The following is a 14,140-nucleotide window of genomic DNA, read 5'->3' on the forward strand; positions in this document are numbered from 1 at the left end:
GGGCCAGTGTTCAATCCACTGTGCCACCTAGCTGCCCCTTCTCTGTTAAATTTTAACAATGATAGCTCTAAGGTTTCCAAAGTCCTTCATATCCATTATCTCATTTGATGTACCAAACAATCCTGTGAAGTAATCAGTGCAAGTATTATTATCCCAGTCTTACAGATGAGGAAACTGAGGCTCAGAGACAGGAAGTGACTTGGCCAAGATTGCACAGCTAGTGAGAGACTGGAGTAGGACAGAAACCTAGGTTTTCTTCAGACTCTGAGCCTTACCCACCTAGACAAGTAAAGAGTACAGCTTGTATTCAAACAGAAGTCTGCTGATTCCAGTGATTCCAGTGACATGATGCTATCTATGTAAGCTCTTTGATGGCCATCTTTAATGTGGGTTCATCCCTGGAATGCTGCATAGGGTTTGCATATAATAGTTGCTTAATATATATTTGCTGAGCTTAATTAAATTGATTTACTTCTGTGTCTATGCTGGGACTGTTCTCTGGGTCTGAAATGCACTCCTTTAAGTTCTTTACCGGTTCAAGTCAACTCAACAAGTATATATTAAATTCCTGCCACATGTAAGGCATTGGAGACACAAAGAAAAACATGTGCTACCCCCCCAAAAAAAACTGTCTCTGCTCTCAAAAAGTTCAGAGTCCAATGGGGGAAAGAGCATGCAAACAACCATAGAAAAACAAGATTATATATATATATATATATATATATGAGATAATCAACAGAGAGAAGGCGCTAGTATTAAGGGAGATTGGAAAAGTCTTCCTATAGAAGGGGAGATTTTAGTTGGAACTTGAAGGAAGCCAGAAGGTAGAGATCAAGAGGGAGAGAATTCCAAGGATGTGGGCAGTTTGTGGAGATGTCCAAAGTTAGGAGATAGAATACATTATGTGAGGAACTACAAGGAGGTCAGTGTTAATGGGTCTCAGTCACAGACTGTAAATGTAGGGGAAGACTAAGGTATAAGAAGATTGGAAAGCATACCTGTCCAGAAGGGGAAGGAACAACTATTTCCTGAGCATTTCCTATGTGCCAATCACTGTACTAAATACTTCATAGATATTATCTTTTTTGATCTTCATAACAATCTGGTGAGGTTGTTGCTATAATGATCCCCCATTTATAGTTGAGGAAACTGAGGCAAACAGAGGTTAAGTGACTTGCCCAGAATCATACGACTGGCACCTGAGGCCTGATCTGAACTTAGGTCTTCCTGACTCTAGACCCAGTACACTGCACCACTTACAAACCAGATTATAAAGGGCTGTGAATACCAAAGAGAAGGTTTTATATTTGAAGGGGACCAGTAAAGTTTATTGAGGAGGTGGGTGAAATGGTTAGACCTACACTTTGGGAAGATCACTTTGACAGCTGAATAGAGGATGGACTTGAGTGGGAAAAAACAGGGTGAGGAGACCAACCAGCAGATTATTGCAATAGTTTAAGAATGGGGTGATGAGGCCCTGGACCGCAGTAGTGTAAGAGAGAAGGAAGCATATATGAGACACATTGAAGGTAGAATCAACAGGACTTGGCAATAGATTGGATATGGGGGAGGGGGCAGTTAGAGAGTGAAGGGTAGAGGATGACACTTAGGTTGTGAGTCTGGACACTGATAGGATGACGGTGCCCTCAACGTAATAGCACAATTAGGAGGATTTAGAGAAGAAAGATAACGAGTCCTATTTGGGGTCTGTTGAGTTTGAAATGCATATGGGACACCCAATTCAAGATTTCCAATAGGCAGCTGGAGATGTGAGACCAGAGCTTAGGAGAGAAGTTAGGGCTAAATAGGTAGATCTGAAAATCAGCAGAATAGAGAAGATAATTGAATCCATGGGGGCCAATGAGATCACCAAGTGAGATACTATTAAGTGAGAAAGATAAAAGGCACAAGACAATACTTTGGGGGACACAGTCAATGGGTGTGATCTGGATGAAGATCCAGCAAAACAGATTGAGAGGAAACAGTCTGAGAGGTAGGAGGAGAACTAAGATAAAGGAATATCATGAAAACTTAAGAGATAAGATAGTATCAAGGAAAAGAGAATGATCAACAGTGTCAAAGGTCGTAGAAAGATCAAGAAGGATGAAGATTGAGAAATGGCTATTGAATTTAGCAACTAATCAAACATTGGCAACTTTGGAGAAATTTCAGTTGAATCATAAGATTGGAAACCATATTTTGGAGAGTTAAGAAGAGAAGGAAAAGAAAGAAAAATAGAAGCATTAATTGTATGTGTCCTTCTCAAGGAGTTTAGCTACAAAAGGGAAGACAGTTAAAGGATGATAGCTAATGGGAATGGAGGAATTAAAAAGGACTTTTGGAACATGGCAGAGAGATAGACTTGTTATTAGGCAGTTGGGAAGTAGCCATTAGGGAGAGATTGAAGCTAAGTGAAAGAATTCACTATTGAATTACTAACCATCCTTTAAAACCCAACTAAAGAACCACCTCCACCATAAAAACCTCCCCTGATTCCTTAGGTTGGTAATGAACTTTCCTCTCAAAACTCACAAAGCACTTTATATTGTAATTCTCTAACACACATTTGTAATATGTATTGTACCTATTTGTGTTAATATCTAATCCCCTTGCTAGACTGTAAACTCCTTGAAGGCAGGAACCATAAACTTTGTATCTTCCTATTACCAAATCATTTGCTCTGTACATACTAGACACTTAATACATATTTGCTTTTTTTCTTAGCTTATTCATCTCTTTAACTTTATTTTTTAAAATCTTATTTTAATTTATGAAATAAAACAATAATTAAAAAGATGATTGCATATGAAACTGCAAATCTATTACAGGCAATGTGCTATTCCTTTTAAATATATAACAAATTATCATGGAAATTTCTTTTTTTTTCCTTTTTTTCTTCTCTCCCCCCACCCTAGAGATGGCTACCATTAGACATATTTATTGAACTGAATACATATTTATTGAATTCATTGTTTTTTGTTGATTCTCCTCTTTGTTCACAGCCCAGCTTCAAGCTACCAAGTCTCTCTGCCATTTCTACAGTACTGTGTCTCCAAATTCTGGGGCTTGCATCACCTACCATGAGCACTGGCTAAGGTTGGCCCAACAGCTCCAAGACCATGAAACTGAAGGGATACTGTTAGAGGAACTCAGCCAACTCTACTTGCACCAAAACACAGCCATGTGAGTCACTGTCAGAGCTCAGTAAGGTGTCTGGAAGCAAGGAGAGTCCTGGTGTATGAGTAATACAGTTAAATGCCTGAATGTAAACTCCTCCTAGGAAAAGGAAGGCTTCTTTTGCTCTGGCTTTATAGTTTGTGTGCATCCTATAAAATAGTACCCCACAGGATAGTAACAGTGGAAAGAGAGATGGTTTTGTAGTCAAATCACTTGTGGGCAACTTGAGTGTGTAGCCTTGGGCAAATCCACCTCTTTAAGCCTTTGTTTCCTTATCTGTAAAATGGGTGAGACATTCTTGTGCACATTAGGTCTGAATTACTGGATCTTATGACTCTAACTTCTATCTCCATGACATTTCACAGGTCACAAAGTCTTTTTTCCATCACTTTTTTTTTACTACCTCCTACTTAAAACCTTTCTTGATCCTTTTGCCTCCCCACTGCTAATACTCTCTTTCCCTATCAATCAATCAATAAGCATTTATTAGGGCAGCTAGATGGCACAGTGGATAGAGCACCAGCCCTGGAGTCAGGAGTACCTGAGTTCAAATCCGGCCTCAGACACTCAACACTTACTAGCTGTGTGACCCTGGGCTAGTCACTTAACCCCAATTGCCTCACTAAAACAAAACAAACAAACAAAAAATAAGCATTTATTAAGGTTCTACTATGTATTGGGCACTGAGCTAAGGAATGGGGCTACAAAGACAGAAATATAACTGTCCTTGCCTTGAAGGAGCCTACATGGTATCAAGGGAGCCAGCACAGAAACACGTACACAGATACACACACATATATGATTCTGTTCTGTATGTATATATACATATATGCATATGTATACATATACACATAAAATAAATACCTTACATTTGTAACTTAAGTACGGGATTTCATTTTTGTGTTTGTATCTCCAGTACTTAGCCTAGTGCCTGGTACATAATAGGTATTTAATAATTGTTTATCTGATTGCTTGAGATTTGGAAAGTGTTTCACATACATTTTCTCATTTGACATCCATGGCAATATTGTAAAGTTAAGTACTCTAATTATTATCACTATTTTACAGATGAGGAAATGGAGGTTCTGAGATTTGTTTGTAGTTACCCAGCTAGTAAGGTTTAGAATGGGGATTTGAACTCAAACATTCTGATTTCAAGTCCAGTGCTCTTTCCATGACACCACATGGTTTTAAGAAGAACAAAGGAGTATTAAGGGCACTGGATTTGGAATCAGAACACTTGGGTTCCAATTAAAGGTCTGCCACTTGCTAGAGGGAGGAGCCTGGGTACATTAGGTCTCCTCTCTGGCCCTCAGTTTCATCTTTCATAAGATAGGGATACATGTACTACCAACATCTCCTAGGGCTGTTGTGAAGAAAGCACTTTATACAATAGATGTATGAAGTATTAAGACCGAAACAAGTAGGTTGGATGAGATGATCTTAGAAGTCCCTTCTAACTCTAAAATCCTATTGTTCTAAACCTTGGCATTTGGTACACTCTATTTTATTATATGATACTCAGAAAGTAACTTTATTTGTTGTAGTTTGCTGAGAGAGAGATTTATAATATTTCATTTCTCCATCTTTCCCTATGCCTTACTTTTCTGAAACCTACTCTTGGTCCTCATCATCACCTCCAATCCTTCCATACCTCAGTATTAACCCAGCCCTTCATCCTTGCTCTGGCTATAGTCTCCTCCCTTCTCAATCTTGACTCTCTGGTGAATCAGTTCAGCTCTACACTATCCTTTACTCTTGTTCCCTTGACGTTTTGTCAACTGCACCATGTCAAACCCTAATTCTGGATTACTCCTACCATCAAAGCCTTTCATTCCTACTCCTACACTGTTTAATGGAACTGTAGTACATCACAAACTGTGCTGACTGGGTTTGCTGTAAATTTATGCTAACCGATTTAAGTTGGGTCCTTTCTGCAACAAGGCAGTCCTGCTATTTCTCCCTAATGTATTCATCATTCTGCTCACAGCAGTTGTTCCTTCTCCTACCCTTTTTGCTGGGGAGCTTGATGTATCTCTGAATAAAAATTGAAGTCATTCTCCAAGATTTTCCTGTTATCTTTTTCTCCTCATCTCATAGCTCTCAGACTTCATCCTCTGCTATATCTCCCTTCTCTCCATTATCTGGTGATGAGAGCTGTTTGCCAAGACCAATTCCTCAACATGTACCCTCGACCCAATTTCCTTCCATGTATTAACATCTCCCTCTAGTGGTTCCTTCTTTGCTGCCTACAAACATGCTCAGCTCTCCCCCAGCCTTAAAAAAATATAGCAAAACCCAATTTAATCCTACCATTTACACGTCAGAATTTTCACCTCCTTTCTCAGCTAAATTTCTTGAAAAAGCAATCTACAATCAAAGTATTTGTTTTTCTCTCCTCTCACTCTCTTCTAAGCCCTCTAAAATTTGACTTTTGATCTCTTTTTTTTTTCAATGGAAACTGCTCTTCCCAGAGATAACAATGCTGAATTGAATGGCCTTTTAATTAGTCCTTATCCTTCTTGACCTCTCTGCAGCATTTGGCATTGATGACCATCTTCTCCCCCTTCATACTCTGTTTACACTAGGTTTTCATGACTTTGATCCTACCTGTCTGGCTTTCTCCATTTCTTTCTGTATCTTCCTCCATGGCATGCCCACTAACTGTGGATTTTCCCCCAAGGCTCTGTTGTAGGTCTTCTTTTCTTCTCACTCTATATTCTCTCCTTTGAGGATCTCATTAGGTCCCATGGGTTAAAGGATTATTTCTATGAAGTTTTCTAAATATATTTATCCAGCTTCAATTTCTATCCCAATCTACAGCCTGTTGGGATGTTAACAATTGGATGTCCCAGGGGGCAGTGGATAGAGCGCTGGCCCTGGAGTCAGGAGGACCTGAGTTCAAATGTGAACTCAGACACTTGACACTTACTAGCTGTGTGACCCTGGGCAAGTCACTTAACCCCCATTGACTCACCAAAAAACAAAACAAAAAAACCAAACCAAAAAACCCAAAACAAACAAACAAAAAAGTATTGGATGTCCCAAAAGCATTTTAAACCCCTGTTCCCCACCCACCCACCATACCTAGTCATTCATAGTTCATTCTATATTCCCCCAAACCCTCCCCAATTTTGAACTTTCCTATCACTCTCAGGGGTACCACCATCCTTCTACCACCCAGGTTCATAACCTAGGTGTCATCCTAGGCTCCTCTCACTTGATCACCCCCTCATATTCAATCAGTTTCCAGATATTATAATTTCTTTCTCTCCAATATCTCTCCTATACACCCCCTTTGCTTCACTTGTACAGTCAGGATCCGAGTTCATGTCCTTATCTCCTTTCCCCTGGATTATTGCAACATTCTCTTGAATAGTCTCTCCTTGCTTCAAGTCTCTCCCTGCTCTAATCCATCTTTCACTCAGTCACCAAAGGGATTTTCCTAAAGTATCATTCTGACCATATCACCTCCTCTTGCTCAATAAAATCCCATAGCTCTCTAGGATCAAATATTTTAAAGTCCTTTGTCATTTAAAGCTCTTCACATCCTGGTCCCTTCCTCAGTTTCCAATTTTCTTACTCTCCTCCAGCTACTCCACAGTCCATCCAAACTGGCCTGCTTTCTATCCCTTGTGCTGGACACTCTATCAACCACTGCACTGTCTGTATCCCTTTGTGGGATGCTTTTCTTCCCCAACTCCAACTCTTAGAACTGGCTTCCTTAAGAATCAGCTCAAGTACAACCTTCTCTAAGAACCCTTTTTCTGGTCCCTCATCCCTGCCTTCTCTCCCCACCCCAACCCCAGCTGCTGATGTCTTCTCTTCTAAGGCTACTTTCCACTTATTCTGTTCTTCTTGATTCTGATTTATATGTTGCCACCCCCATTAAAATGCAGGCTCCTTGAGGGCAATGACAAGTTTTGCTTTTTCTTTGTATCTCAGCACTCACTACTGTTCCTAGCACTTAGTAGGCGTATCCCACACTTTTCTGTCTAACCAAACATGCTTTCTCTCTGTTCCTCACCTGTGGCAATAATTGGTTGAAATGGTTGTTTGATTGATTGAATTTGGTTCAAAAGGACTTTTTTTATTTGGAGGGGCAATGAGGGTTCAGTGACTTGCCCAGGGTCACACAGCTAGTAAGTGTCAAGTGTCAGAGGCCAGATTTGAACTCAGGTCCTCCTGAATCCAGGGCCGGTGCTTTATCCACTGGGCCACCTAGCTGCCCCAAAAAAGGACATTTTAAGCAAAGCTTTGGTGAGTGTCTCTTTTTAATGAACAGAATTTTACTTTCCTGTCTGTGCAAACTGTCTGCTACTTTGAATTTTTTTTTTTAATTCAAGGGTTTCCATGGAGACCAATTTCCTCTTACCTGAAGATTAAAAGGTCCTAACAAAGTCAGTTGATTCAGAGTTGGAGGGGCTGTCTGGTCAGGTAGTGGATTCCATATCACTGGGAGGCAGGTAGCCAAGCTGAAGCTAGGGGTCCCTGCTTAAAATGAGGCTCGGCCTGCATGGCCTTCTTGCTCCCTGCTGGCTCTGAGATTAGGAGTCTGTGAATTTGGCCCAGGCCAGATACAGAAGCGAGGGAGTTGGCCCAGCAGGTGGCAATTTAGAGCCATTCTACAGGGAAACCTCCTAGCACATGTGGTGAAGTGCTAAAATAGGTCATTTAACTTACTGATGGCTCCAAGTATTAAGAGAGTTTTTCCTTATGTCAAGCTGAAATCTTTCTGACACTCATCCCCATTGCTCTGAGACCAAATGGGCACTTAAACTTTAGCCTTCATTATCTATTCATAATACATCTAATGTCTTGAATGTAGCTGTCACCATCCACAACGTCACCTCTTCTCTGAGCTAAATATTCCTAGTTATTTCACTGGATATTCTTATGCTACAGTCCTCAATTCCCTCTCCATTCTGATTAACCTTACAAATAGGTATGTGGAGAGCTGGTTGTTAAACTGTCAGAGTGAGTGGCAAATGACACAAATCCAATTATGTTCTTTGTTGTTGTGTTGGCTGTCTAAACTTGAAAAAGCGATAGAGAAAAATGTTAATAATGTAGGTTAATCTTAAAAGTGTGTCATGTGTATGCATATGTGTGTATGTATATGTATACACACACTTATATATGATGGTCTAGTCATCCTCGTCATCCTCTTCTTGAAGACAGAGCTAACTATTTAATTCATAGTCCATTCTACGATTAGATCGCCCTCATTTGTTGGAAAAATCCTAAAATCCAAGAGTTGGGAGGGATCTCAGAGGTCTCTAGACCAAGCCTGAATAGGATATTGTATTTCTCTAATATTATTTTACCTGAATAGCCTTTGAATGAAGACCTGCATTAATGGGGAGCTTACTACCTTTTGAGGAAGCCATTCCATTTTGCAATTCTTCCAGCTTCCCCCAACTCTCCCTAGTTCTGTCCTCTAGGATCAAGCATAATAATGTAATCCCTTTTCTGTATTCTAGCCCTTCAGACATTTGAACTCAAGTATCATTCATGCCAAATATTCAATAGTCTAAATACCCACCTTTCAGTTCCTTCATGCATCTGTGTATATAGACATATATATGTGTATGTGTATGTATATATGTGCATATGTGTATACACACACATATTCCTCCACTCTCCACCCTGGTGAGCTATCCCTAAGAATAATTGGTTCAACAAAACCAACTAACACACCATCCTAGTCTGACTCTGTAGGCAATAGTCTATACCATTTTCTTTTGCCTCTAAAATGAAGATTCAATTTTTTTTCATCTTTTATCTAGAACCAGGCTTATTTGTTACAGTTATACAGTGGTCACTTTTGTTTATTATTATTGTTCTTTCCAACATTACTGTAGTCACCATTTTATCAGATGATACATATTTGTGGCATGGTGTCCAAACCCTGCCCCATCCCGGTCACCATCCTGACTCACTCCAGCTTATCAATGTCCTTTAGAAAATGTGGCACCCAGAACTGAATGTGTCAGTCAGACCTCTGAATGTGGTCCAACAAGGGACATCATTTCCCTCATTATAGACCAAGTTTTCTGTAGGCAGAGAGCATGCCTTTGCATCTTTCCAAGTACTGATTACACTCTACATAGTAGGCACTTTAACATGTTAGTTTAATTCAATCTAAATCAAGAGTTCTTATGTTTTTTGTGTTCTTGACCTTTGGGCATTTTGATGAAGCCTATGGACTTCTCAGAATAATTTTAACTGCATAAAAAAGCACATAGGAGTGTTTGGGACAAACTGCCTCAGTTTACCCAAATAACTCGAGGAGACCACCAAGTCAAGCAGAGACAGATTTATTACATCCTCATGAGGATGGGCAAAACCCAATTACACATTGAAGTCTTGCAAAGATAGGCCCAATCCTCTAGGTTTTTATAGTAATCTTGAAAAGGACTGTCCCCACATACACCTAGGGTGGATGAACTCACAATCTAACATCCAATCCTGCCTCACCCAAGGTGCGTACCCAGCTCGTGATCCATGTATGGAGACATGTCCAAGAACAAAGGGGAGAAGGGGAAGGGGTACAAGTCTGAGGAATGTCAAAGAAAGAGGGAGGCAGAAATCACTCCCTTATCTGACTGCAATTTATCATGACAGGGACTGGGATTCTGGCATGTAAGAGGGGAGTTTTTTATTACAGGCCATAAACTAAGGTGTAGCTGGCATGTGAGAACTAAGCAGAAGTAAAGTAAATAGTGCTAATTGGTAGAACTGTGACAAGTAATAAAACTTACTGGGGGACTGGATATCTCCCAGACCCCATGCCCAAAGTTTACAGAACTGTCCCAATTCCATTATCTCAACAATAAAACTTAAAGGAGACAGTGAGAATTTAGCAAGCAATTAACTTTTAGGCAAAGCAAGAGGCTAGCTATTCTGGGGGGCGGGGCTAGGTATCTTTCATACCCCATCCTCAGAGTTTAATCTGATTCAAATCCATAATTGTCCCACACAGGAGTATGAAGGAAAGCAATTATATTGAAATAAAGATGTGATTTTTCCCCCATTCGAGTCCACAGACTCCCTGAAATCTATCCAGTGGCCCTTTATGGACAACCGACTAAGAACCCCCAATATAAATGAATCAATAATGCTTTAGTAGCATCCATAGCCTTTGATAGGGCATGTCCCATACCTTCAAGAGCAAGAAATAGGAGGCAAACAAGCAAATGCTAGGGTTGGAGTTGGAATTTTCACTAGAGTTTGTGACAAAGCTATATTCTGTGAGAAGTGGTTGAAAGAATTAGAGATAGTTCATTTGGATTTGGGGGTGGCCATGATTGCCAGTTTAAAAATATGATATTCTAAATAGAATGGGTATTAGACTTGCCTACGGGGGACCTAGAGGGCAGAACTAGAACCTGTGGGGAGAAGTGACAGGGAAGCAAGGTTAAGTACAAAATGAAGATGATGTTGATAACTATAATTTGCATTCTTGTAGTATTTATTTATTTTTATTTATTTGGTGAGGCAATTGGGTTTAAGTGACTTGCCCAGGGTCACACAGCTAGTAAGTGTCAAGTGTCTGAGGCCGGATTTGAACTCAGGTCGTCCTGACTCCAGGGCCAGTGCTCTATCCACTGCACCACCTAGCTGCCCCCATTCTTATAGTATTTAAAGGCTTATAAAAATTTTCCTTGGAGGAACTCTGCGAAGTAGATTATGTAAGTATTATATTTCCCTGTTTTCCAGATGAGGAAGTTTTCTTTGCTTGACCCATATAGAGGCAGGCTCTTTCTTCCTCTGTAAAATTAAAAGATTGGGCATAACAACAACAACAACAACTAATGTTTATATAGTGCTTTAAGTCTGCAAAATCCCATATGTGTGTATCACTTTAAAATAGATCATACTATTATCTCCATTTTTTTCTTTTGAGTGAACTGAGGATGTGAGGTTAAGTGACTTGCCCAGGGTCACACAGTTAGCATACTAGAGAGGTTTTGAACTTAGGTCTTAGTGACTCCAAGTCCAGTACTAGCTCTACTATACTGCCTAATTATCTCATTTGGTATTTCAACTCCTCTATATTGTAAACTTATCATCCTATGAACCTACACAAATAGGCTTCTGACTTCAAGACTTCAAGAGATGTTTCAAAATCATATTGGAACTTTGAAAGTCACTGAATTCTTCCTTTAGGAAGAAGCTGGAAGATTTTTTTTTGGTGATACTTTTGAAGGGATTCATGGATCAGGAAGGGTAGGCATCAGATCTGGTGAGCAGGAAGGTCCCCTCCTAGTCTGAGACTCTAAGATTAGATCCCCTCTGACTCTAACATTCTATGCTTTGTGTTCTAGAATCCTTTCCAGATCTAAAAGTCCATGTCCTGTGGTGTCTTGGGGGGGGGGTGTCAGACATTCTGATTTTAAGATCCTTTGTAGTTTTGCTATCCCATTTCCTATCATCTCCTATGTTTCTTGCTGGGGATAATGAACCAATTGTAGTTCATGGAATCTGGAAATGAGTACAGACCTCTTGCCTTTATGTTTCCACAGAAGATTATGCTTGACATGACATTTGCAGGGGGTAGGATCTATACTCCTCTCCCTCACATGATTACCACCTACAGGGTCCACACTGGAAGTCTTTATTCACTCTCAAGAATTTAAGTAGGCAGGAGCCCACCAGGGCTGCTAAGGACAGATGAAGTAGCTCCAGCAATCCCTGGGATTTCGGTGGAGTGGAGGAATGGAGTGAAGAAGCATCCTGCTACCTGGTTCTAGCAAACTCCATCAATATTTGAGCCATCCATACACTCATTCTTACCATTAATACCCAGTGGAAGAGTTCTTTCTATGCTTACCCTATTCACTTCCAGAATTTGTGTCATATACATATTCTATATTTACTTATCGATGTACAGATCATCCTTCCCTAGCTCCCACTGAATATAAGCTCCTGGAAGGCAGGCAATATTTTTATTTTTTTATTTATTCATTTGTTTATTTGTTTGTTTATTTTTTAGTTTTTGGCAGGGGAACGAAGGTTAAGTGACTTGCCCAAGGTTACACAGCTAGTAAGTGTCAAGTGTCTGAGGCTAGATTTGAACTCAGGTCCTCCTAAATCCAGGGCCAGTGCTTTATCCACCTCGTCATGTAGCTGCCTCTGCAGGCAATATTTTAAAAATGAGATTGCTTTAGGCAATTGGTCTGTTCCTTGGGGAGGTGGTATGCTTTAGTGGAAGGGGACTAGATTATTGTTAAGAAGACCTAAGTTTAAGTACTGACTCAGCAATCAACTGTTTCTTTGGGCAAGTCATTTGAATAAATTCTAAGGTCCTCTCCAGGTCTGGCTTTTTGTGGTCTTGACATTCTGTTTTCTGAATAGCCTAACCAATGACCAGCCTAATCTAATACCTTGTAGTCCAGGGTGTGACTAGGTTGGGATCATTGTGGCATGGTGGGAGAATGAAGGTTGGCTCCATATACATATCCCCATCCTCCATACCCTATTCTCCATACCCCCTAGTTTAGCACAGTGAGCTCAGAGATGAAGAATCTCAGAAGGAAAGACCAGTTCTGTGAACTGACCAGTCTATAATTATACCCAGCAGTCATCTCTGGAGACCCAGAAAGAACAACCACATCTCAGAGGCCTCTTGAGAGGCCAAATGGAACAACAACAGAACAGGAAATAGTATTGGAAGGGAGATTTATGGACCTTGTCTTCTCTAAGCCATTCCCAAAGGAGTCAGGAGAATGCAGCAGGCCAGCCTGGACAAAATTCCAGGCATTACCTTTTCTGGGGACTGCAAGGAAGCCCCGAGATTGTGTAAACAATAGTTCCAATGGAGCATGGTAGACAATAGAATGTCTGAACTTTGGGGGCCTACAAAACATAGAACACAGAATGTCAGATCTGGAAAACACCTTTGGAAATAAAACATAGAATGACCTTGGGCCACAGTTTACCCTACAATGACACCATGCCCTTTCACATTTTTTGTTCTAACATCCTTTGTTGTAAGGGTCTTTCTAACTCTCAGATGTGCAGAATTTCAAACTTGAAAGAGGACTCAGAGGGCATGAATTAAAATCCTTCCAGAGCAGGAATACTGTCTACAATCCATAAAAGAGATCACCTAGCCTTCACTTAAAGACCTCCAATGGTGAGGAACTCACTACTACCCAAGGCAGCCCCTTCTACTAGGAAACAGTTTTTATGATTTTGAAGTTTTTTTCCCTGCCTTATTTACAGCCAAAAATGTTCTCTTTGTGCTACCTCTATATTCTTTCCCCTTCCAGGTCCTTGAGACGTTCCCTTGCCTGTATCAAAGAGAGCCTGAGAATCTTCATTGACTTAGGGAACCAGGCCAAAGCTGCTGAAGCCTGGCTGGTGGCTGGGCAGCTACTCTACCTCTTGCAGGAGGATGAACTGGTAGAGATGTATTTTCAGGTAGGCATCTGCATCAGGCATTGTGGTGTAATTGTGCCTACCAAGGCATAGATGGGATACAACCTGTGTTGGTGGAGGGAGGCTTCCATGTAGATGATATCACAGATCCTTCAAGGATTCATTTACAGATGTCTCGAATACAGAATAGTATAATCAAGAGATTAATGAAGGAGGTGGCCAGACACAACAGGAGGAGGGGGGTTAAGATCAGGAAAAGGTGAAACCTGGAAGATAAATAGGTGACAGAATGGGGATTTGAACTTGGGTATTCTGACTTTAAGGCTGGTGCTCTCTCTATTATACAACCCTGCTGCCCAATAGCAGGCATTTAATAAATGGTAGTTGTTGTTTGTCCTTTGTTCTTGAAGAGGACCATGACATAGAGAGGTGATGTCATGATTTGCAGTGAATTGGATTTTTAAGTGAGGGAGGACTGTGAATGGTCACCAACCTCTCTCCTCTAGAGCCATCTGGGTCCAGTGGCAAGATATGTATCAGGATGACTGGAGATGGCCCTGGATATTTTTAAGGCAAT

The 14,140-nt window shown here is 40.6% G+C and overlaps 1 protein-coding gene across 1 annotated transcript in view; it reads left to right on the forward strand.

Annotated features, from left to right (window-relative positions):
- The window catches only part of SH3TC2 (SH3 domain and tetratricopeptide repeats 2), a 75,405-nt gene that overhangs the window by 45,710 nt on the left and 15,555 nt on the right, over nucleotides 1-14,140 (forward strand). Inside the window, exons 11-12 of the mRNA XM_043986442.1 lie at nucleotides 3,003-3,183; nucleotides 13,455-13,605. Coding sequence (XP_043842377.1) covers nucleotides 3,003-3,183; nucleotides 13,455-13,605 — 332 coding nt within the window. The remainder of the gene's footprint in view (nucleotides 1-3,002; nucleotides 3,184-13,454; nucleotides 13,606-14,140) is intronic.

The sequence above is a fragment of the Dromiciops gliroides genome, chromosome 2 (assembly GCF_019393635.1).
Source record: "Dromiciops gliroides isolate mDroGli1 chromosome 2, mDroGli1.pri, whole genome shotgun sequence".
NCBI lineage: Eukaryota > Metazoa > Chordata > Mammalia > Microbiotheria > Microbiotheriidae > Dromiciops > Dromiciops gliroides.